Below are 25,449 nucleotides of genomic sequence, written 5' to 3'. Positions count from 1 at the left end.
CTTGAAGCAAGCTAGGGAAGTCAGGAGGCAGAGAATGAGGAGGGAGAATATTCTACACATGGACGACAGCCAGTGAAAAGATTTTGTAGTTTAAGAGTCTTGGACGCTGGGTTGTCAGAATCCATGCACTAAAAACCTGTATTGAAATTGTCATCAACAAAAAACTTGGTTTCTTACTCCCACTATGAATTAGTCAGCAAACAAAAAAGTTTGGGTTTTGAATTACAATCTCAACCTCCACTTCTCCCTTTAATGATCCTTATTCTTCCCTCCACAGCAAACCCTCAGGTCTCAGGTTTTCATGGCCTGTCCTTGTCCTGACCCCTTTCCTCTCCCTCTGCCTGCATCTCACCCTGGCTGTTCACGATAAGCATTGTGTGGGAGGAACAACACTGAACTTGGGAATCATTGGACCTGTCAAATCCTGGCTGTACCATTTACTATCTGTGTGACCTTGGGTGAGTCATTTGCAATTGTTTCTGTTTTGGCCAGAAACCCTGAAGGTCTTCCCCTTCTAGACTGATTTTTTTTTTTGGACTAGGTAATAGAGGCCATTCTCTGCCTCATTTCTTAATCACTGAATGGGCGTTGCCCTCAGTCAGACTGAGACCTGTTAAAGACCTTAGCTTAAAAAGGCCAAGGTCTCCCACCGTATCCAAGGTCATCTCCAGATGACTCCTGAGGAGAAAGTGAGGCTGGTGACTTTGCACAGCCCTCCCTTACTGTAATCCAATTCACTTTCGTATCATGGCATCACTTCCCTGATGTCATGGTCCTCTTTGAGAACAATGGACAAACAACAAGGATAGCTTCTTTAGGACTCCGTTTCCTTATCTACAAAAATGAAGGAGTTATACTAGAAGGCTTCTGCCATGCCTTCCTGCTTTAGAACTATGACCCAGCATCCTATGAATTCTCCTTTCCAAGTTGTTATTTTTATTTTTTTGAGTCACTGGTTAGATGAAGCAGTGCTGGGCAGGAAACACCACTCCCCTGCAGCAAAGCCAATACAGGAAGCACAAACATCCAACAAGTTAGGATCCCGGATTTGATCCGAAAGAAACCTTAGATACCAATGTCCTTTCTAACAGAGGAGGGCCAGAAAGGTTCATTGACTTCTGGCTGCTCAGAAACTAGCAGTGTCTAAGACTTTGAAATCAGGTTGCCTCAGGCCAACTCTAATGCTTCCCCCACCCCCATCACCCTCTTTCTTAGAGTCATTCTGAAATTCAAAAACCAGAGTCAGCTGCCCTGTCCACAGGAGTCATTAGGCTTATTGATAATGCCCTAGGCATGCCATGGATTTGGTTGCATTGGGGTATCACAGGAACACTTTAGACACTTTTGATTCTATTCTGAATAGGTAATGAATGGAATACGCATACTCCAAGCACATACGTATGCACACCAGAGTGTGCAGTTAGGCTAATCTAAGACTTGGGATGATCATTCTTCTCTCTTTCTTTCGCTCTGCTCAACACACACACACACACACACACACACACACATTGTGTTGTTTATTCCTTTGGCAATCTCAAAAAGCCTATGTACTTCTTAGAAAAATGGTTTTAGGAAAAATTGAAAAAAGAAGGAAATGTTAAATGTTAGTAGATGTGAGTGAAAACGAGAACTTTTTCCCCTTTCCAAGTTAATGAACTTCCTCCCCTCCTCCAACAGGTGTATAGACCCCAGGGAAAGAATTTCTGATAGGCACAGAGAAACCAGCCCACTTTTACCTGCCATTTGAGAAATAACAGTCGGGTATTTCGACAGATTCAAATCCATCTGGATTCATAGTAGGCATGATGTGTATCCGAGTGTTATTAATCAGGCGGGTGATTTCAGGGTCCTTCCCATCATTCTTAACCAAGTGGTCTATCAGATGGAGGAGTAATTCCCGTCCTACAGTCTACAAAGAAGAAAAGCTGAGTTGAATGAAACCATCCCCAAAATTCCAACAGACAGAATACCACTCAGGGACATGGATTTTCTCCTTCATAAAACGCAAGACCCAAATGGGCAAAATACTGCCAAGAATTTGCAAGTGTGTCATTAGACTGAAATAAGGGCAGCGTTGAAGTTTATAAATTTAACTCATTCAGTCACTCATAAGCATTTATTAAGTGCCTACTATGTTCCAGGCACTGTGCTGGAGATACAAAAAAAAAAGCAAAAGACAGTCCCTGGCCTTGAGGAGCTCATATTTTTATATCTATATCTATATGTGTATATACATATGTATATGCATGTATGTATGTGTATATATGTATATGTATGTATATAGGACATATGTAACATATTATATGTGTGTGTTATATATACATACACATATACATAGAGAGACACACACACACAGAGAAAGACAAGAGACAGAGACAAAGAGAGAGACAGAGAGAAGAAAACATGCACACTACTAAGGAAAAACTACACACAAGATAAATAGGATATAATTGAGAGAAGAAAGGCACTAGAATGAAGAGGGAAATGGGAATGCATTTAAATTGGGACTTGGAAGGAAGCCTGGGAAGCCAAAAACTGGAGACGAAGAATATTCCAGGCATGGAAGACACCAGAAAAAATGCCTGGAGATGAGAGATGGAGCATTTTGTCTGAGTAAGGAGCCCAATGTCAGGAACATCTTGAAGAATAGAGTAATAAACCCAGGTACTGCCAAAAGACTGTGACATATAAAAGTTTCAGAGACATAGTTTCTGGGTAATTATCATTTTATTAATTATGCTAGTGGATAATTAATAAAAAGGAGTCAGTGGCACTCTTGAATGCCAAAGACCTGTCATGTAAGCCACTCAATGCTTATCTACCCTTCGAAGAGTGGGTGTTCCTGAGGGTGACTCTGATTGGTTAACAATTAATGAGAATGACTATTATAATGAGAGGTGGGGCTATTCTAATGAGGGGCTGAGGACAGGATTTTGATCACTCTGGTCCCTAGCCTTGGGCAATCTAGACAAAGGATCTACTCTTAAGAGGGGCCAGCCAGAGTTGAAAACAGTGGGCTTGCCCACTTGGGTGGGGTCTGAACAAGATTGTTCACACCTATTATCAGCAATGTCCTTCAGATGACTGTCTGACCTAGCAGAGAATGAGGATATAGGAAGTGAAAAAAATGTTGAGGCAGCAAGGTGGCACAGTGAGTGGAGCACTGGCCCTGGAGTCAGGAGGACCTGAGTTTAAATACAGCCTCAGACACCTGACACACTTGCTAGCTGTGTGACCTTGGGCAAGTCACTTAACCTCAACTGCCTTGCCGTCCCCCCTCCAAAAAAAATGGAAGTGAAAAAACCCAGGATCTCCCCAATAATTTGTTATTTAATAATCATTTCTCTCAAGACTGTCTCAGCCAAAGAGACACCTAGACAAACAAGAGACTGGTGAGGTCCAGGGGCTCTTAACGATTTTTTTGTTCGAATGTTTCATGGAGCCATCTGTTAGGTAGTTCAGTGAAATATACGGGTTCCTTCTCGGAATGATGGTTTTAAATGCACAAAATGAAATACGTAGACTTATAAAGGAAATCAATTTTATTGAGTTATAAAGTTTTTAAAAATCATAATAAGCTCATGGGCTGTGGTTTATGAACCCCTAGTCTAGAATGACAAAGATCACTAAACTGGTTGTTATGAAAGTAAGATGGGACAAAAGCCATAGAACCCTTCTCTTTTTAGGCTCCTAGCCATCTGGTTTTGAGGTAAATATTCACCTCAGTTACATCAGTGATTTTCCTGGGCTTGCACACAGATGGTGGTCCTTCTATGACAGTTGCAGGACCCAAGAAAGTGCCATATCCTACTGCCAGTGGGATGATAAATCCCTCTAAGCTTAGTGGGACTGGTCCTTAGAAAACAGACTTTCTGAAGCCTATCTAAGCTTAGCAAGCACATCAGAGCTTATGCCCCTCTGAAATAGCCTTTGAGAATGCAGGGAATTCTCTCCACCATGAGGAGGGATCAGAATAGGGCATTAATTTAGGTCTGATGGAATAATGTAATAGAATTCCACTTCAATTATTTAATGTCTGATTTTGCCCAGACCCCAACCCTCAATGCTCTTAAGAAAATTTCTTGCCAATAATTTGATTTTTGTTTTTACAATAAAAGGATCAATTAAAGAAAATGCATCAACATCAGTAAAAAGATGAATAGTACAATTTTTAACTGGCTATTCTGAGGCAACATCTGTTTGGGGCATTCTAGGCCTCAACAGCTTACATTTCAGCAATTTCTACTGGAAAAAAAAGTGTTTGGGGACATTTTTTGGTTGGGGAATAGAAAGGAGAAAATGGCGTGTGTGTGTATGTGTGTGTGTGTGTGCGCGCGCGCGCGTAGAAGACAGGAGCCACTTTACTGTCACGCTAAATTTCTAGAAGCTTATCTTTTTAAAGCCAAGTATAAGGTATGACTCAGATTAAGAGGTGAGTACCAACATTGTGTTGGGATACAAAGAAGTGAAGCAATTTTAAAATCCAAATTTGGATTTCTCTAATGTCCATAATGACAGCAAAGTATTTTCCACCCAACTGGAAATGCTCACAGAGGGTTAGAAGCTCAAAATTGTTTTTAAGATCTTACTGAATGTGGTAAAAACAAAAATGTGGTGTCTTCTTATACATTATTTTAAATGGCTGAGGTAAATGTACCTCAGATAGAGAGGTTGTTAACCTCGATCAGATTATTTTCTTTTTGTCTTTCTACACCTAACACTTAACAGGTGGTTTATAAATATTTGTTCAGTTGAATTTGTTGATCCACGTTTTGTTAGCATATGAAATAGTAGATTTTAGGCTAATATAACAAATTTGTTCTTCCTTGTTTTTGAGAGGGTAGAGATATAAATAGATACCACATATTTTCGTGTCTTATTTATAAATATTTAGCTTAATTTTATGACTTTGACATCAGAATTCTGATAAAATGTGACTAGTCTTGAATAAAAAAGCACTTATTAAGTGCCTACTATATATGTACATATATGCATACATACATATATACACATATACACACATACATACATATATCTATCGATCTATATATATATATATATATATATATATATATATATATATATATATCACTATCAGTGGGGCATCACCTATTTTTTTTGGGAGGCAATCGGGTTAAGTGACTTGCCCAGGGTCACACAGCTAGTGTCTGAGGCTGAATTTGAACTCAAGACCTTCTGTCTCTGGGGGCCGGTGCTCTATCCACTGCACCACCTCGCTGCCCTTGGCATCATCTGTTTTTGAGGACTGACAGATTGGAGATCAGAACAGCATTTCAAAAATCTGAGGACTTCTTTCATACACACTACTATATGAGTTGTATTTTTTAAAATATCCATTTAAATGAAATTCATAGTACCTTGGATTGAGTGCCAGAAGGGACCTTAGACGCCACCTAATCCAAGTCTCATTTTACAGATGAGGAAACTGAGGTTCATAGGGATTAGAATTGGGGAGTATGTGGGGAATCTAAGCACTGTACTATACTATTTGCTCTCAGGGAACTTCCCTTCTAACAAAGGAAGGTAACACCTCTGAGGAATGGTACCCAGGGAGGACCTCTCTTGGGAGAGGGAGTTGTGGACTCTGTGGAATGGCGCATATATTATCAGATGCAGTTCCTGGGTTTTTGGTTGGCTTTAATTAACTGATTTTCTTTGACGTAAGGGAGGGTTCTATGTGGTTGGGAAATATTGCAAAATGACTGTGGTACAAAAAAAAGAATAAACTTAAAAAAATTAAGCGCAATATGATGCGTTTTAGAATCCAAAATCAAGAAGGTAGTTGAGGTTCATAAAAATGCCATTAAATGTCTAACCACATCATTATATTTTGAGTACTCCAAATACATATAATTAAGTTCTACTGAAGTGAAAAATAAGTATGGTAATAATAAAGCTGCAGGTTAAGAACCTTTCACTGAATGACTGACAAAAGTTTCTAGATAGAGTAGTTGGCAATTCAGTTTGGAAATTCCCAGAATGAATCAATCAACAAGCATATATTAGCACCTACTATGTGTCAGGCACCCTGTGAGGTGCAGGAAACGTGGGGGGTGGGGTGGAGATACAAATGCAGAGTGAAAAAACTCTGCCCTCAGGGAGTTTGTCTTTCATGAATGTAAATGTACTTTGTATTATGTAACCACAAAATATAAAGTAAGTGTACTGTGTATTAAGTAACCTCAAAGAACAAAGGAAATATGCCCAATTCAGGAAAAGGTTTGGCATCTGTCCTATAAAGAAAAGAGGCATTGGGGTGGACTGGAAAGAATACAGGGGCTAGAGTTGGAGGATCTGAGTTCAAGTCCTGAGTCTGACACTGACTATCTTTGAGACCTTGGGCAAATCATTTATCCCCTCTGGGCCTTAGTTTCCTCATCTGTAAAATGAGACATTTAAATCAGATGGCCTGTAAAATCCTTTCCAGCTCCAAATCTATGGTCCCACAAATTTCCTAAAATGAAAAATTAAAAAAAAAAATACAACCCACTTGGTAGTGTCTGTGAAAGAAGTCCTCAGATTTTGGAAAGGCTGTTCTGGTCTCTGGAAGAACCAATCTGTCAATTACAGGTAGGAGGCAGAGTGCAAGCAAACAGTTGGTTGTTAGTATTTATTCCAAGGAAAATCCTGAAAATGCACTAATTGAAGCAAATAAACCTTGATACTGTTCCTTTAACTTAGGGCACAGTGGAAAAAATGAAGTCTATTACTTCATTCAAAAGATTTTTGAAGACGCTGAACAGAATTGGGCAGCACCTATCAGGAAGGATGTGGATAAGCTGGAGAGCGTCCAGCGGGCACCACCAGGATTGGGCCCTCGAGGTCATGCCATAGAAGGCTCAGTTGATCTGTAGCCCCAAAAAGGGAAGATCGGGTGGGGGGGGGAGGAGCATGACAGGCAGCTGTCTTCAAGGAAGGGTCTGCCTAAATTTAGGCTGTTAAATGTACCTACTAGTCTAGTTCTGCCTGGCTCAGGAGGCAGAGCTATGAACAATGGGAAGAGGTTACGAAAAATATCGTTAACAATTAAAGCCATCCAAAAATGGAACTCCCTTTCAGGTACGATGAAATAGAGACACTGGTCTGTTTTCTCTTCCTCATATACTCCATCTCCTGACTCCTGGCATTTATATGGGCTGTCCGTCATGCCTAGAAATGCTCTCTTTCCTCATCTCTTCCATGTGGCATCCGTAACGTCCCAGCTAAAATCCCACCTTCTAAAGGATGTTTTTCTTGCTTTCCTCCTTAAGTCTAGTATCTTTACTTTGTTGATTTTCTCTAATTCACTCTCTCTCTATCTTATTTGTCCATAGTTCTTGTCATGTCTTGTCTCCTCCATTAGACTGTAAGCTCCTTGAGGGCAGGGACTGTCTTTTGTCTCTTTTTGTGTGTTCCAGGTGCAGTACAGTGTCTAGCACTTAATAAATGCTTGTTGACTTGACTTGGACAGGTAGTCTCAGGGGGCAGTGGGATCTCCCTCAATGGAGGTCTCAAAGTAAAAGCTGGAAGACCACTCAATGGGCATATTCCAAAAGAGATTATTGTCTGCGGGTACGAGATGGACAAAATAGTCTCTGACTCAACTTCTATGAAAAATGCTTAAAAAAATAATAAAGAAAAAGTCCTGCTAATCCCACAGATTCAGGATGTTTGGTAACCATAGCCTGGAGATGAGTAACACAAAAAGAACACACACACGAAAAATAATTTTAAGAACTGAATCGACAGTTTAAGTAAATTGGGCACTTTGCCCAGAATAAAGATCTAATGCCCTGGAGGATCTCATAAAATTAGAAGAATGAACATAAACAGGGATATTTTTCCAAGAAATCATTTATCTAAAAGTCAGTACATATAATTGGCTATTTTAAAAAAAATATTCAACTTAATATTTTTGGTGCTAAACAGGAAGAAGTGTTTGCAGGGAGTATGTGGGGAAGGTGGTATGTGGTTACCTTCCTCATGTCCTTCAGCTGGCAATATTCCAACTCCTCAGTTGCTCTATGATCTCCGCCTAGGGAGCATTTTCTCTGCCAGCGAGTATTGAGACCCAGCTACACCCTTCTCAAACTGTGTGGTTCCTGGAAATGTCTCTCCAAATCTTTCAGACGATCAACCCCAGCTGATTGTCTAGAAACTGGCAATACTGTATAAAAATCATGACGAGTTTGCAGTTTTGCTGCCGAACTTTGAAAGATTTGAGGGTGGGGAGGAAGGCAGGAAGGAGAGCACTCATCAATCCGTCCATGTCCCTGATTGTCACTCTGCCTTGCTTCTTCTGGCTAACCTGAGTGCTTGTTAAATAACAAGAAAAGAGGATTGTCCTGAAGTAATTCCTGGGAAAAAGATGAGTGGCTATGACCAAAAGATACTTTGGGATGACATCTTATCTCCTGCCTCCATGGCTTAGCACAGGCTGATGCCTATTCTGGAGGGGACTCCTTCCATCATCTCTGCTTCTTAGAATCCATAGCTCCCTTCAAAGGTCAGCTCCAGTGTTCTTGCCTACATGAGGCCTTTCTGATTCCACTGCAGGTAGCCCCTCCCCACCACCATTTTATTTGTATTTATTGTGTATATGCTTTTCATTTACTTAGGTATGCACATGTTATTTTCTCCTATAGAATCAAAGGCAAGGAACAATTTTGTTAACACCTACAGCATAAAGTAGCATACAGCACAGTGTCTGACATCTTTGTCGCTGTTGTTTGGTCGTGTCTAACTCTTGGTGACCCCATTTGAGGTTTTCTTGGCAAAGACACTACAGCGATTTGTCATTTCCTCTTCCAATTCATTTTACAGATGAGGAAACTGAAGCAAACAGGGATAAGTGTCTTGCCAAGGGTCATAAAGTAAGTGTGTGAGGCTAGATCTGAACCCAAGTCGTCCTGACTCCAGGCCCAGCACCGTGCCACCTTAGTTGCCCTCTGCCATCTAGTAGGTGCTTAAAAAATGCTTGCTGATGGACATCTAGTAGGTTGACCAATATGATGAGGGAACTAGAACTCATACCATAAGAGGATGTTTAGCCTGGAGATGATAAGACTCCCATGGGAATGAGGATGGGGAGTGGGAAGAGTCATGGTAGCTGTCTTCAAATATCTGATGGGCTGTCATACAGAAGAGGGACTTAGATTTTGTTTTACTTGACATCAGAAGGCAGAACTAGGTTGGTTCAGTGGGTGGAAATTAGAAAGGCAGATTTGGGGTCAATAAAAGGGAAATGTTACTAAGGGTGAGAGCCTAAAATGGAATAACCTGCCTCAGAGGTGTGTGTCTTCTTATTAGGAATGTTGTTAGATGGATGTGGTGGTGGGTGGGGGCAGCAGTTGGTCCTTTTTGGCCTTGCCATTTTAAATTCTTCCTCATAGTTCCATTTTCAAAATTTCATTTCCTTTCTCTCAATAGAACAGGTAAGAAATAAGAAAGGAATCAAGAGAAAGGCCTTTTTTCAAAAGAGATGGGGTTGGGGCGGGGAGATGTGTAAGACAGAGCTAAGTAGAGATAATTTTCAGTCTTCTTGAGAGCTCACAAGGTAGGGATACCTCTGATTTCAGGAGAGAGGGGTAGATTCCTCCTATTAGGGAAGATGGTCTGGAGAAATTCAGTGAAGAGAAAGGCATCACTGGCAGCAAAACATAATAATGATCTCTTGTTTGACCCCAGAGTGAGACCCCTTTGGTAGAGGATGTTCATATGCAAACCAGGGCCCAAATTAACTGGGGAAAAACCCTATCCACACCTCACTGCCTTAATGTTTGAGAAGGAAGTCTAAGTTTCATCTTTCAAGTCTCATCTTAGAAATTATTTGCCCTCCTTGCTTTCAAAAGAAGGTACCTTCTCAGGTGACTGTGCTTTTATAAGTGGGCTCTCCCATCGCTTAGCTACCAATATCAACAGATCCCATGACAAAGGAACATAAGAGGAAGCAATAGACAGTAGGGGAAGAGAGAAGAGAGGGCCCACTGATCATGGGCATTCTGACTAGGTAAAGTGTTACCTCTTAGGGTTTGTAATCTTCTGTACTGTGAATAACTTCAGTTCTCCAAAAAACTTCTACTAGCAAACTACTTTAAGAATAATACCAATAAGCTATTTATCTGGAGATCAGAGAGTATTCAACTCTAGGTAACCCTGATCAGGATTAAATATTAAGTCATTAGAATGAGAAGGGAAAGGGGAAAAAACACCCTAAAGACAGCACTAATTTCCCTTTTAAAGGCAACAACCATGTAGAATGATGGCTGATTTAGGCACTCAATCCCTTGGACACAGGCCAAAGAAAATGCCACCCCCCCCCCGGCCACTAATGGATAGGACTACAGCATGTAATGGTAATTTAGAAACAGTAGCTAACTAGCACGATGCTGTTAAGAGGTATCTTACATACGTTAACTCAATCTTTTCTCCTCTCTAATATTCTGCTTCTTCCTGTTTGTAGATTGTGGTATCTGTCCCCCATGGGTAGCTAAGTGGTGAGTGAACCCATTTACAAAATACTGTCACCTGAGATGCACCCATTTTGTTTTCACTCACCATCTTGGCTCCGCCCCCCCCCCCATTTTGTAATCCCATTGGCCAACTGGCTTAATAGAGAAATACTAATTTTTTTAGAGAACATAGAATGTTTGTGGCCCAGTGAGAATGACTATGGCTATGATTACATCCCTCTCGCCTTATAGCCAGTTCTAACTATGGTCCTCTCTTCCCTAGGGTTGGAAGAAAGAAAAGCAATTAAAGTACAATCCCATCTTTTTCCAACTTTTCCAATCCTTTTGCAACTTTTCTTTTTTCCTTCCTTCCTTCCTTTCTTCCTTCCTTCCTTCCTTCCTTCTTTCCTTTCTTTTTCTTTCTTTCTTTCTTTTTTTTTTTTTTTTTTTACTATTCCTTTATAGAGTAAGATAATCTTAGGAATTATAAGAGAGTCACGGGATTTTGGAGATGGAAGTATCATCTACTCAAAATATCTCTTTTTATACATAAGCAAACTGAAGTCCAGGTAGGGAAAGAAATTTGTACAAGGTCACAAAGGTAGTAAGTAATCAACAAACAAGCATTTATTAAGCACCTACTGTATGTGAGACCCTCTCTGAGTGCTGGGGATACAAATACAAACATGAAGCAGTTCCTGTCCTTAAGAAGCTTACATCTATTGGGGAATCATAACACATCCACAACAGGATACATATATAGACACACACACATATGCATACATATATAAATATATATATATATAGATGTGTGTGTACATGATATACACATGTATATAAAATGTGTATATGTATATATAGTTTTATACATATGTAAAATATATATATACACACATCTATACATATACATGCATATAATCACGTAAAATAATAAAGAGTATTTTGGGGGGAGGAGGAGGGAAATCAGAAGAAAACTCAAGGGAAGTAGCATGCAAATTGAACGTTAAAGGACATAGGGGTTCCAGGAGGAGGGAGATTTTTACAAGCATGGAGGATAGTCTGTGCAAAGGGCTATAGCTAAGAGATGGACACTTGTGTCCTGAGGACTGCGAAGTATGCCAGTTTGGTTGGCATTTGAAGCTTGTGAAGGAGGGGTTCAGTCATTTCAGTTGCATCTGATTCTTTGTGACCCTATGTGGGGTTTTCTTGGCAAAGATACTGGAGTGTTTTGTCATTTCCTTCTCCAGCTCATTTTACAGATAAAGAAACTGAGGGAAACAGGGTTAAATGACTTTCCTAGGATCACACTAGTAAGTGTCTGAGGATGGATTTGAACTCAGGTCTTCCTAACTCCAGGTCCAGCACTCTTTCCACCTAGCTGTCCCTGTGAAAGGGAATGATATGTAATCAGTCTAGTTAGACCGGAGCCAGTCTGTGAAGGGTTCCTAACAAGAAAGTCTGGATTTTATTCTAGAAGTAACGTGGACAGTCAAATGGAAGATGATCAGAGAGAGATGTGGTAATAACATGGGTAAGAGGACCTGAAGCTGCATGTTGGTGGAATGGGAAAAAAGACAAAAGATGGAATTCAAGAGATGTTGAGGAAACAGAATGGATAACCAGTGTCAAGTGAGTGGCTACAGAGCATGAACGAGAGTGGGGAGTCAAGAACGGCTCTTAGGTTTTGAACTTGTGTGACCGGGAAAATGGTAGAACAGAAAGAGGAAGTAGGAGGAGCAAGTTAGGGCTCTGGAGAAAGGATGAGTTCAGTGGGTTGAGTTTAAGATGATCTATAGAACATCCAGCAGACAATTTGAGATGTGGAATTGAAACTCAGGAGAGAGCTGAGGATTGGTTACGTAGATCTGGAAGCCAAATGGAGACTTGGAGACTGACATGGAGGAATGTGCCATCTGGCCTTAGGGTACACCTGTGCCAAGCAGTCAAACTCAAATAGAAACCGTTGCCACTAAACCTTACACATATTGACTTAGAAAACCACATATCAACGTCATTCATGTTCCATTGAATTTAAAAATTGATTTTGGTTAAATATTTCCTAATCTGCTTCCACCCAAACTTTGGAGGTTTGACACCTCTGGGTTATAGGACATGAATCACAACTGGCTGGTTCAAAGAGGGAGTGAGACTACCATGACAGCAGTATCATAAAAACACAGTAAAGAAGCTAGAGCTTCTAAGTATCTGTTCCATCACTGTTTTGAGGAAGAGTAGAAAAATGTGTATACATATATGGGTTTATTTCCATTTTTGTAATATTGTCTGATATCGAGTCAAAAGACCTGAATTTGGAAAAGGGGCTCCTATAACATTTTATTGTTGTTCAGTTGTATCTGACTCTTCATGACCCCATTTGAGATTTTAGTGGCAAAGATATTGAAGTGGTTTGCCATTTTCTTCTCTAGCTCATTTTACAGATGAGGCAACTGAGACAAACAGGATTAAGTGATTTGCCCAGGATCACACAGCTAGTAAGTATCTGAGGCTGCATTTGAACTCAGGAAGATGAACCTTCCTGACCTGAGGCCTGGCACTCTATGCATGCCACCTGGCTACCCTAGGGGTATACCCTGTACACTAAAGGAATATGGTCTTTTAAAAAATATTTTTATAATTATTTCAATATAATTGATTTTCTTTGTAATCCTATGGGTTTTATTTTATGCATTTAAAAACATTATTCTTAAAATGGGTCCACAACACCAAAAAAGGCCTGGTTTAGAGCCTTGGCTTGGACAGTTTCAAGGTGGATAACTCAGGAGAGTGAACGAGGCACTTAGCTTCACATTATCTTGCCTTGCCAACCTCAAAGGGTTGTTTTGTGGGTGAAATGAGATGATGGATGTGAAAGCCTTTGTAAACTCAAATCATACATTTCTAATTGATCTCATCACCCAGTTTTTCATTGTTCAGTGTAGACAAGCAAATTAGCACACAGTGTCCTACCCAATCCCTAACACATATAACTCGAGGAAAAGAAATCAATGGATTAGATGGGGGATGGAATGGAATAAGCATTTATATAGTGCCTACTATGTGCCAGGCACTGTGCTAAGCCCTTTTACTAATATTATCTCATTTATCTTCACAACAACTCTGTAGGTGGGCACTACTATCATTCCCACTTTACAGTTAAGGAATTGGGCAGCTAGGCGGCAGGTGGATAGAGAGCCAGGACAGGAGTCAGGAAGATCTATCTTACCAAGTTCAAATCTGGCCTCAGACATTTATTAGCTGTGTGACCCTGGGCAAGTCACTTAATCCTGCTCAGTTCTTCATCTGTAAAATGCGCTGGAGAAGGAAATGGCAAACTACTCCAGTATCTTTGCTAAGAAAACCCAAAATGGGGTCACCAAGAGTCAGACACAAAGAGGATTCTGGGAAGATGGCGGAGTAGCTCAGAAAATTCCAAGTCCTCAAGATTTTCCCCCACAAAAAAGTTAAAATAGCACCGTAGGGCAAACAAAGTGTGGGTGGAGACAAAGAAGAATCTGGGCACAACTGGGGTCTTCCTGGGACAATTTGAGAAGATCGGAAGAAAAATCCCAGGACAGGGTTTCGTCCCTTCGAGGAGTAAATACTTCCAGGCTAGGTTCCCTTTTAACAACAAGTGGCAAGTCCTGGGGTTAGTTGGTTTGAGAGGCTGCCTCAGCCCCAGCAATCGGAACTTTTCACCCTGGGATAGTGAGGGGAGTTGGGCGTTTGAGCCCAGGAAGATTGAGGGAACCTTTGCTGATGGGGAATGCCAGACCCAGCTGTGCTGTGAAGAGCAGAGGGGTGGGGGGTGGGGGGCTGAGGGAACCAGCTCCTGCCCAGTGAGTGCAGAAGCAGTGGGGCAGAATGCCCCTGCTGTGGCCACTTATAGGAGGTTGGAAGTTTGGCTTTGGTTCCAGGCTAGTGGGGAGAACTGAAGATCTGGGGCAAGAGGCACCATTTCCCACATCCCAAGGCTAGAGATGATTACAAAAATCAAGCTATTACCACACAAAATATGCAGGCAAAGGAGAAAGAATCCAACCATAGAAAGCTATTATGGGAATAGAGATGACTGGGGTTCATCTTCAGAGGAGAATATTAAAGTGAAGAAACCTCCAAAGAGTAATGTCAAATGGTCACTTGGCCAAAAAGAATTTATAGAAGATCTTAAAAAAGATTTTAAAAATCAAATGGCAGAGATAGAACAGAGGAAAAACTAAAAAAAAAAAAAAGAATAATCCAAGAAAAACAAGAAGGTTATGAAAGGAAAGTTAACCAATTAGAAAAGGAGATCCAGAATCTTAAGGAGGAAAATGACACCTTGAAAATTAGAATTGGGCAAAGTGAACCCAGTGAAATTATAAGAGATCAAGAAATAATTAGACAAAATATGAATAATGAAAAAATAGAAGAGAAAGTGAAACATCTTATAAGAAAAACAACAGATTTGGAGAAGAGATCAAGAAGAGAAAATATAAAAATAATTGGAGTAACTGAAAGTCATGATCAAAAAAAAGAATCTTGATACAATACTGCAAGAAATAATTAAACAAAATTGTCCTGAGTATTAGAACAAGGCGGGGAAGTAGAAATAGGAAAAATCCATCAATCACCACTGAAAGGAGATCCTATGAGGAAAACTCATAGGAATATCATAGTCAAATCCCCAGAACCCCAGCTCGAGGTTAAAATATTAAAAGCATCAAGATCAAAACAATTTAAATATGATGGTGCCACAATCTGAATTACACAAGACCTAGCAGCGGAGACATTAAAGGACCACAGGTCTTGGAACACAACATATTGGAGAGCAAAAGATTTGGGTCTCCGGCTGAAAATATCATACCTTGCAAAGTTAAGTATTATCTTGAATGAAAAAAAAAATGGACATTTGATAAACTCTCAGACTTCCAAGACTTTGTTAAAAAAAATCCTGAACTCAATAGAAGATTTGACATACAAGAACCAAAAGAAATATAAGGTACATGCCAAAGACTGATTATGAGGGATTCATAAGTTCAGACTGTTTACCTTTTATATAGGTAAAATGTATGTCTAAGATTCTTTTAAAATTTTTTTTAAATTTATTTTTTATTATGTCTAAGATTCTTATTAATAATTGGCAAGCTCATAAGAAAGACTGGGGTAAACCTGACTATAACATGAATTTAAAAAGTAAAACCATTTAGGAACAGCTAAAAAGAGTAATTATTTTATACAAATGAGGTACAAGAGGAAGAATGGATATAGAGGAATTAGGTGGGGGAGGAGGGCTGGTAGTTCTGGAAACCTACTTTCATTCGGAATGGGTTCAAGAGGGAACAATACATACATATTTAGAAGAATATAAAAGTCTCTTAAATTTAGAAGAAATAAAATGATAGGGGCATAGGGAGTGGGGAGAGGACAAGGGAGGGATTTTTAGAGGGGAGAATGAGGGAGTAGGTAAAAGGGGAGTATAGAAGGGTGTTTAGATTTAGGGGAATGGGAGGATAGGGGAGGGATCCTTGAAGGGGGCTAGGCAAGTAATAGGAGGGCAAAGTAGTGGGTAGAAGTAGAGGAGTCAGGAGGGATAGGAAACAAGAGAGATGCACAAACATAAAAACAAAGATGAAGAGTACAATATGTTTGGGAAAGTATATGTCTATATATGTATGTATATATGTATACATGTATGTATATATCTATAGCTATAGAGAAACATATTTAAATTTTATTGTAGCCTTCCGAGAGGGAAGGGAGGGAAAAAAAGAATAAAGTAAAAAAGTGCACAGCAGAGAACAAAAGAAAACTCACAAGGAAGCAAAGAAAAGATGGACAATTCTCAACACAACGTGTATTATTTATCATACGGGCTTTCTTGAAATGAAAATTTATTGTTAAATATTTTGAATCCTCTTACATTCTGCTATGCACACGTCATGCTTTTTTTTTCTTTCTCACTTTGTATTTAAGTTTCAATATTTAAGTTTATGATATTTTTTGTTTCTTTTCTTTATTCTGTATTTGTGTTCTGGCCCTTGAGTCTAAAATAAAATTAAGAAAACAAAAAACAAACAAACAAAAAGAGTCAGACATGACTGAACAACAACACAGTTAAGGAAATTGAGGCAGACAGCAATTAGAGTGACTTGTCCAGGGGTCACACAGCTAATGAGTGTCTGAGGGAGGAATCTGAACTGAGGTCTTCCTGACAGCAGGCCAAGCGCTCTATCCACCGCACCATCTGTTGCCTCAAGTAGATCACGGTTATTATAAAAATTAAAGCCATAACCAAAGACACTGAGAATCTCCTCTTGTTTAATGAGGCCCCAGTGGCACCATCCTCAGATGTACTGTAAATAGCTACGGCACTTTTGGAATATGTGGAACAGCAATGAAAACTGTGTATCTGTTAGGACTTTAAAAAGAATTTCATTTTTTAACACATTGATGATCTTAACTTTCTGCAGCAAAGTTTTGGATTCACAAAATCTGAGAACCATGTTCTTCAAAGGGCTGAGAGGTCAGCAGCAAGACCCAGGGTTTGAGCTGACTGGCTACTTTCTCCTTTTCTATTTTCACCAATGACCAGCTACTGTATGCTCTGAAGCTGAAACCCCAGACCCCAGACTATGAACTTGTCAAATGACGATGGACTGGAGCCAGGGCATAGGGCTCCCAAGGCTGGCTCTTCCAGTTGCTATATGACTATGGGCAAATACTTTTGCCTCCCTGGGCCTCAATTTCCTCATCTGTACCATAAGGGTGTTTGGACTAGATGACTTAGCTAAGCAGTGGAGAGAGCAGGGGTTGGAGTCCAGAAGCCCTGAGTTCGAATTATGCCTTAAACATTTTTCCTAATCAAATCACTTAGCCTCTGAGTTGCAGGACATCCCTGGCTGAGATAGAAGTAATAATAGTATCTGTTTTACAGGGCAGTTGTGAGGAGCAAATACACCATGTTAAATATGAAAAGCACTTTGGAAACCTTAAAGCCTTAAAAAAAATATTTCTTCCTTCTTCCTTCTCCTTGTCTTTGTCCTTGTCCTTTCCTTCCCTTGCCTTTTCTCTTCCTCTTCTTTCTAAGGTCCCTTCCTGCTGTAAATTCTAGAAAGCATTCAACTTCTCTCTCTCTCTCTCTCTCTCTCTCTCTCTCTCTCTCTCTCTCTCTCTCTCTGTCTCTCTCTCTGTCTCTCTCCGCCTCCCCACCCACCCCCAGGTTTTTAATCTGGGGTCAGTGAACTTTAAAAAACTGTCACCTGTATTTCAATATAATTGGTTTCCTTTGTAACCCTATGAACTTTATTTTATACATCAAAAAACATTATTCTGAGGAGGGGGTGGTCCACAGGTTTTACTGCACAGCCAAAGGGGTCCATATCACAAGAAGACCCTGCTCTAGTCATTACAAAGTGGGCTATCAACTAATATCTCTAATGGGTAAGCTGGTAATTAAAATGTCATCAAGTAACACCTTAAAGTAGTGTGTGGTGGCTGGGGATGCTTGAATTAACCCCCACACTTCTGTGCCACTAATGACCAATATAGTTAGCAAAGGCTTTTGTGGAGTTGGGGCATTTTGGGTTAACTTTGCCCCTAGGTAGATTTGACTTGCACACAGCTGTGAGCCCTTTGGTAAGAAGTATATAATGATGACAAGCAGGATAATTTCAGAAAAACCTGGAAAGACTTACATGAACTGATGCAAAGTGAAGTGAACAGAACCAGGAGAATGTTGTACACAGTAACAGTAACATTGTAGGGTGAAGAATTGTGAATGACTTAGCTACTCTCAGCAATACAGTGATCTAAGACAATCCCAAAAGACTAATGATAAAAAGCATACTATCTGCCTCCAGAAAAAGAAGTGAAATTGTTTAAATACAATCTAAAGCAGGCTATTTTTCACTTTCTTTCTTTCTTTCTTTCATTCTGTTTCTTTTATTTGAGTCTTCTTATACAAAATGACTAATATGGAAATGTTTTACATGATTGCATATATATAAACCTATATCTGATTGCTTACCATCTCAAGGAGCGGGGAGGGAAGGGTGGGAACCATAGAATTTGGAACTCAAAACTTAAAAAAAACCCCAAATGTCAAAAAATTGTTTCAACATGTAATTGGGGAAAAATGTATTGAATTAAAAAAAAAGTAGTATAGATCGACAATTTTGAAGCTTTGTTGGGGACATGTTTCTAAGACATCAGGGAACTTCCTTACTGATTGTTTGTTTTAGGAGAGCAGTGACTTTTATCTGCTTTGAGGGAGGGTTTTATTGGAAGTGTTTTTGTTAAAGGAATTGTTTATATGAACCTTCAGGCTCTAAGTCAGGGGTGCTTCACCTTTATTTGGGATAATGGATTTCTCTGGCAGTACAGTGAAACCTCATACGACTGTGGCTCATTGTTTTCATTGGTAATTGAAGGAAATGCTAAATTTCAGTTAGAGGTCAGTAAAAATAAAGATGTATTTTTTTCCTTCCACAGACAAGTCATGGGACCTCCTGAGATCTATCCACAGACCCTAGGTATGGAACTCGTGCTCTAAGTGATTTTCGGACCAGATGTGGAGCCACATCTGGGGCAACTAGTGACAGCTTGGGCAATGAGTGAGTCAAGAAGAGATGGCTGAATTTTACTGGAGATTATTGATGATCCTTCAATGTCCAAAAGAAGGCATTAGCAATAACATGGATGCTGCTTTGCCTTCCAGCACTGCTGGCCCTGTTTGAGAGAATGTTATTTTCTCTCTTGGCTCCCATTACTGGGACACAGTGCCTGGAACCCTCCAGGACAAGGTACACAGGTAAATAGAATTTTTATTTATTTTTTTAAAATTAATTAATTTATTTAATATATTTAATTTTCAGCATTGATTTTCACAAGAGTTTGAATTATGAATTTTCTCCCCATTTCTACCCTCCTGCCCACTCCCAGATGGCGTATATTCTGGTTGCCCCATTCCCCAGTCAGCCCTCCTTTCTGTCACCCCACTCCTCTCCTATCCCCTTTTCCCTTACTTTTTTGTAGGGCAAGATAAATTTCTATGCCCCTAAATAGAATTTTTAACATGAGTCCTGTTCATTTGAATATGCCAGTACTGACTAGGAAAGACAAGCAAGTGTTTGTTGTCTGGCTTCAAAATTCCACCTAAAGACAGACTGGGGAGTTACTCAGACTCAGAAAGGAAGTGTTGATCTAAAGGGGTACAAAAAACAGTAGTAGCAAGCTGCTGAAAGGTAGAAGATATTTGCATGGGGACAGAGGGAGGGGAAAGGGGAGGGTGAGGAAGAGTTCCCCTAACTTGTTTTGCTTTTGAATTTTGAGTTCAGAGGGTTAACTTCTGAGTAGCAGGCTACTTGCTACCTCTGAACCAGTGGGAATTCTGGGCTAAGTGGAAAAACATATGTCTTCTATGAAATAGAGATTCAGGGGGTCCATGTTCACCCAAGGTTAGATAGCAAAGAGGAAGATTGGTTGCAATCTGTGATGTTTGTAATCATTCCAACAGCTTTGCTGAAGAAGTCTTTTTTTTTTTTTGGAGGGGAGAGGTGGGAAGATGGTCATTTTGATTAAAAAATGCTTCTCTCTTGCCCAGACCAATGATGCCAGCCCATAAGGAACAGCATAGCAAACTTGGCAACATTTCCATTGTGGATTGCAACTTCCACAGTAGGGATCTGTCCTGCTGTAGCTGGAGGAATCGGTATCTGAACCCCATCAATAAAGACAACCCTGACAGGCTGCATGCCTAAAAACTCATCAAGGAGAGGTAGATTGTGTCATGAGGATGGGTGCTGTTTATATAGAGCCTTGGCTTTTTTTTTTTTAGTGGGGGTGGGGAAGGGAAGAGTTAAGCCAAGACAGGAAATAACATCCGAACAATTCGACCCTACTGCAAAGTCAGAGGTGTTGAATATGCCTACAACTTAACATTTCTTGACAGTTGGTGTATTTTGTATGGTATTACATACTGGAGAATAGTTTTTTTCCTGTTTACATTTATTACTGGGAACTACCTTTCTCCTCCCCATGGATGACTGATGTTGCCAATATAAATCCACCCACTTGAGTCCGAAGAACAGAAAAACACTGCGGGTTGCCACATACTTTAAATATTGCAAATGGAATGGGGGACAACTATAGGAAGACACCTTTAATTCCATTGCAAAAGATTGGGTTGGGAAAGGTAAAGAATGATGAAATGATGACTATTCTGTAATAGATCCAATCCTTGGCAAACTGGAAAAAAATCCAGGTGCTTTGGACTATGAGCCTAAGAGGGCATTAAGCATCTTTTATTTAAAGGACAGAGAAAATATTCCATGTTGGGTTGGAGTATTTTGCTTTTTCAAGGCATCCATTAACAAACTGTTGATTTCAAACATAATGTGACTATAATATGACTCCTTAGCCATAACAAACTCTATTTGACAAGTCTGGAAAATTCCCATGAGGTCCAGCCATTGGGCAGATTCCTAGGGATTGGTGTATGGAAACCATGGATCCCTTCTTCCCAAAAGTATAAAAAAGGGAATGTTGCCTCAGTAAAGACTCAAGGGCACTTGAGGACTGGCTTTGACCCAGCTCCTCAGATTAATAAGAAATCATGTACAAACAACCGCTGGGTTCTTTCTACTAGTCAAGTCAATAAGCATTTATTTAGCACCTACAGGCACTGTACCAAGTACTGAGAAAACAAAGAATGGCAAAATTATTTACGGCCCAAGGACCTTAAAACTTACAACATAGAATCACCTACACACAAAATACGTATTGGATAAATTGGAAGTAATCTTAAAAGCGAGACATTAGCATTAGAAGGAATTGGGAAAGACTTTTTGGACAAGATCAATGACAAGATAAGAGCACAAGGGATTTGAGAAAAGAGGATACTGTATAGGTGAATTGGTTTACCAAGTGTTATAGATAAGGAAGGGGCTAAAGTGTAATCAGTGCAAGGGTCAGCCAATAAACATTTATAAAGCACCCATTGTGTGCTGGGCATTGTGCTATGTGCTGGGGTGATGACCTGAAAAAAACTAAGGGGTAAGAGGATTAGAAATCACAGTGAGGATGAAGAATAGTTAGAAGTTGTAAAGCAGAGGAAAGGATGGAACAGTAAAAGACTGATCAAATAAAGGCATTTCAGAGTTGGAATGTGGAAGTGGAACTCTTGTGGGTATTGGCAAGATGAGAGGTATAACAATCTCTGTGTGTAGATGAGGTGGGGTAGAAGAATAGGTCCTGGGAAGTGGATAACTTGAGTAACTGGGAAGTTAGAGAGTTTGAGAATATATTCATACATATGTTGAAGTCTCCTAGTATGAGGGCAGAAATTGGAGAAGAGAGAGAGAGACTCTGAACCAGAAACTGAACTCATTAAGGAAGGAAGGAAGAAGAAATGCCCTGGAGGTTGGTAGATAACAGCTACCAGAATCTTGGATTGGGTAGTAAATATGTATTGAATGAATCTCAAAGGTGTAACTGAGTGATGGTTGTAGAGGGAGACCATGGAAGAGGCCATGGTGAACAAGGACCATTCTGGCATCTTCATGAGTTGGGGAAATGAGTAAAAGTGCAACCAGTGATGGAAAGAGTGGCTGGCCAGTGATGCCAAGTCAGAATTGTTAACTCTCTTTACTTCCTCTTTGGGATTCGACTTCTTTGTGATTCTAGGATCTTAGCAATCCCAGGTATAAGCCAACTGTGGCAATGCACACAATAAGATTCACTTAGAGATAGGTCTCATACATACCTCATCTCCATGCATGTTAGCAATGTACTTGAACTCTGGAATCCCGATTCTGTGTTCCCTTGGAAATCTTCCCACAACAAGAACCCACAGGTTTCTACCTTTACAGGGAAAAAAAGAAATTAAGAATAAGTGGTTTTTCAAAGTAGCAGTCGATATATAATGAAAATGTCACAGTGGAACAGGAAATAGAGGGGAAAAACCCTCCCTCTCCTACCAGAATATAGTCTATCCTTTTATACTATTAAGTTCAGACAACTAACACCTCAATGTTCACACTATGTTTTAACACAAGGCAAAAACTTTCCATTTTAAACACAATTTTTTAGTTTTCAGGATGAATGTTTCAAAGTGCATAAGAATTATGGAGACTCATGGTTAATTTTCAGAAATACTTAAACGCTTTAGCATCTTAAGCCAGATCTCATACATTATACAAATAATATTCCTTTATACAGTTTGTACAAAGGTCAAATGCTTTTTTTAAAAAAATTATGGTTTGTTGTGGAAGACAGATGGCTGTTGGAAAGGCTAAAAACAACTTTAGTCAGAAACTCTCAACAGAAGGAATGTGAAAAGACAACATCAATAACATCTATTCCAGAAGGGGATTTTTCCCCCCAAGTAAACAAGTCTAGTATCCATCCTATTCAAATGTTTATAAGATCCCATCTTTGCCTGGTCTTGACCACTTTGTTATTATGGAATAAAAAAGAGTAAGCTGTTGACACGCATCTCATGCAATCTGCATTGTGGCCCTAGAAGGTGAGTAATGCAAATAGTGGAAAACCCAACTTGAAGATGAGGAAACAGGCTGAGAGAGGTTAACGTGACTTGTCCAAAGTCATGCTGATAGGTATTGGCACTGGAACTCAGCAGCTAGGTGGCACAGTGGATAGAGTGCAGGGTCTGGAATCAAGAAGACCTGAGTTCAAATATGACCACAGATACTTGCTAGCTGTTTGACCCTGGGCGAGTCACTTAACTCTGCTTGCCCCAGTTCTTCATCTTTAAAATGAGCTAAAGAAGGAAATGCCAAACCACTCCAGTATCTAGGCCAAGAAAACCCCAAATGGGGTCATGAAGAGTCAGATACGACTGAACAACAATAAAACAACTCCAAATTAGTGTTCTTTTCATTATAAGACACCACGCCTCTCTCAAAACAAACGTCACTGAGCAATTTGGGGTCAATATCAGGAAATAGTTAACCGATATGCTCTAACATCCTAACTCCAACATGTCATGTTTTAAAATCAGGGAATAAGGACCAGATCTGTGATTTCAATGACAGAGAACTTTAGGGCCAAGAAACTCCTTCTACCGCAATGCTGGCCAGCACCTTCTGTGCAGTTTAAGAGTCATACAGAAGGAGCCCTGTGAGCAACCACATGTTAACGTTATCTGTTTTACCATACTTTTATTTGTGTTGTTAAATATTTACCAATGCCATTTCCATCTGATTCTGCCTAATGTGGCCCACAGGTTGGACCCCTCAGGCCTAGGGAAATGAGAAATGACATGCTTTGTCCAGGGTTAAGTAGCCAACGGCTGTCAGATGTGGATGCTTTAATTCCCTGGCTTCAGGCCTAGCCCTTTAGCCATTCTGTCTCACTGCCCCCTCTAAAATTGAGGCTGTAAAAGCTAGCCATCCACTGGTCATAGTTAGACAACTATATGTCATAGCACTAAAAATGATGGGTCTACTTCAAAACCTTCGGTGGCCCCCCCACTGATTCTAGAAAACCAACTCCACAGCACTGGCATTTTGTTGCTGTTTAGTCATTTTTCAGTCATGTCTGACTCTTCATGACCCCTTTTTTGGAGTATTCTTGGCAAAGATACTGGAGCAGTTTGCCATTTCCTTCTCTAGCTAACTTTACAGATGAAGAAACTGAGGCAAACAGGGTGAAGTGACTTACCCAGGGTCACACAGCTAGTAAGTATCTGAGGCCAGATGTGAACTCAGTTCTTCCTAACTCCAAGCCCAGCACCCTAGCCATTGTGCCACTGATAATTTTAGGTCTTCCATAATCTGGCTCCCACTGATTTTTTTCCCCCCAGACTTGTTTCACATTCCTCCGCTTCACACATTTCCAACCAAACTGGACTGTTCCCTGAACTTTCTGTTCCCCACCTCTTACCTGTTTGTCCATTGTCAGGCTGCTCTCCATCTTTAGCATACGCCTTACTCCTCCATCCTCATTACCACCTTACAGAATCCTTGTCTTCCTTCAAGGCTTGGCTCATGGGGAAACATTCCCCTCCTCCCACAATGGCTAATGTTTCTTCCTCCCACTATCTTGTATTGTATACGTCTTGTTTTGTCTCCCTCACTGTAGAATGTAAATTCCTTGAGAGCAATCGATGCTTTTGTTTGTATCTGTAGCACCCAGCCCCATGCCCAGGGAAGTAGGAACTTTAGTAAATGCTTTATTATTGTATATACTTATGCCTTATTATTGCATATATTATATATTGTCTATATTTAGGCTTTATTATCGTATATATAAATTATATAGAATGTTAAAATCCCAGGGAGGAGAATTTGATAGTCAATCTAGGAGCTTACACCTAAGTCAGTTTGTATAGACCTGGGAGTCTAATGCTTCTAATTGTTGGACTTCAGGGTAGGATATACCTTTAAGTTTTCATTAAAGAATCAGAGAATGGGTATTAATCTTGTTTAGCATTTAATCCCCAGTTTGTTCTCTGTTCGCCAAAGAGAATTAGTTAAAGAGATTACAATAACTCCTCATGGGAAACACCAACAAGAGATAATTTATCTATTTACTAACCAGCTATTGGTCACTGGAGGGAGAGAGTAGGCACCCAAAGGCCTACCTACTCAGTACTGACTCTCTGGGACCAGCTACTAAAACTCTCCCCAAATTGATAAGGGGCCTTGTTGTATAATGGAAAGATTATTGAACTTGACATGAGGAGAGCTGGACATGAACCCTACTTCTGACACTAGCTTTGGGACTGTGAGCAAATGACAATTTTTCTGAGCCTGTTCATTCATCTTTTAAAAGAATATTTTAAGAAATATAGCAACATTTATAATACTGACTCAAATGTTTGTTATGAGGCTCAAATTATAATGTATATAAACAAACTATACACCTTGTAGCTCTAACTGGTGATATGGGGTGGGGTTGGGTTAGGTGACTCCTTAGTTAACCAGAAACCCTGTCTTCTCTTACCTATACTAAATCACAGAATATACTGTAGTTTAAAGGACAGCATATTCACCATTCC

At 40.0% G+C, this 25,449-nt stretch overlaps 1 protein-coding gene across 2 annotated transcripts in view; it reads right to left on the bottom strand.

The window, feature by feature from the left end:
- CPM (carboxypeptidase M) overlaps positions 1-25,449 on the bottom strand; it is an 81,944-nt gene that overhangs the window by 22,203 nt on the left and 34,292 nt on the right. For both annotated transcript variants that reach the window (XM_036759568.1, XM_036759569.1), the window contains exons 3-4: positions 22,192-22,289; positions 1,737-1,909 (exon numbers count right to left, since the gene is read on the bottom strand). In XM_036759568.1, coding sequence (XP_036615463.1) covers positions 1,737-1,909; positions 22,192-22,289 — 271 coding nt within the window. The remainder of the gene's footprint in view (positions 1-1,736; positions 1,910-22,191; positions 22,290-25,449) is intronic.

The sequence above is a fragment of the Trichosurus vulpecula genome, chromosome 5, assembly GCF_011100635.1.
Source record: "Trichosurus vulpecula isolate mTriVul1 chromosome 5, mTriVul1.pri, whole genome shotgun sequence".
NCBI classification, from domain to species: domain Eukaryota; kingdom Metazoa; phylum Chordata; class Mammalia; order Diprotodontia; family Phalangeridae; genus Trichosurus; species Trichosurus vulpecula.
The sequence above is the reverse complement of the archived record's forward strand: the minus strand, read 5'-3'. Positions and strand labels throughout refer to the sequence as shown.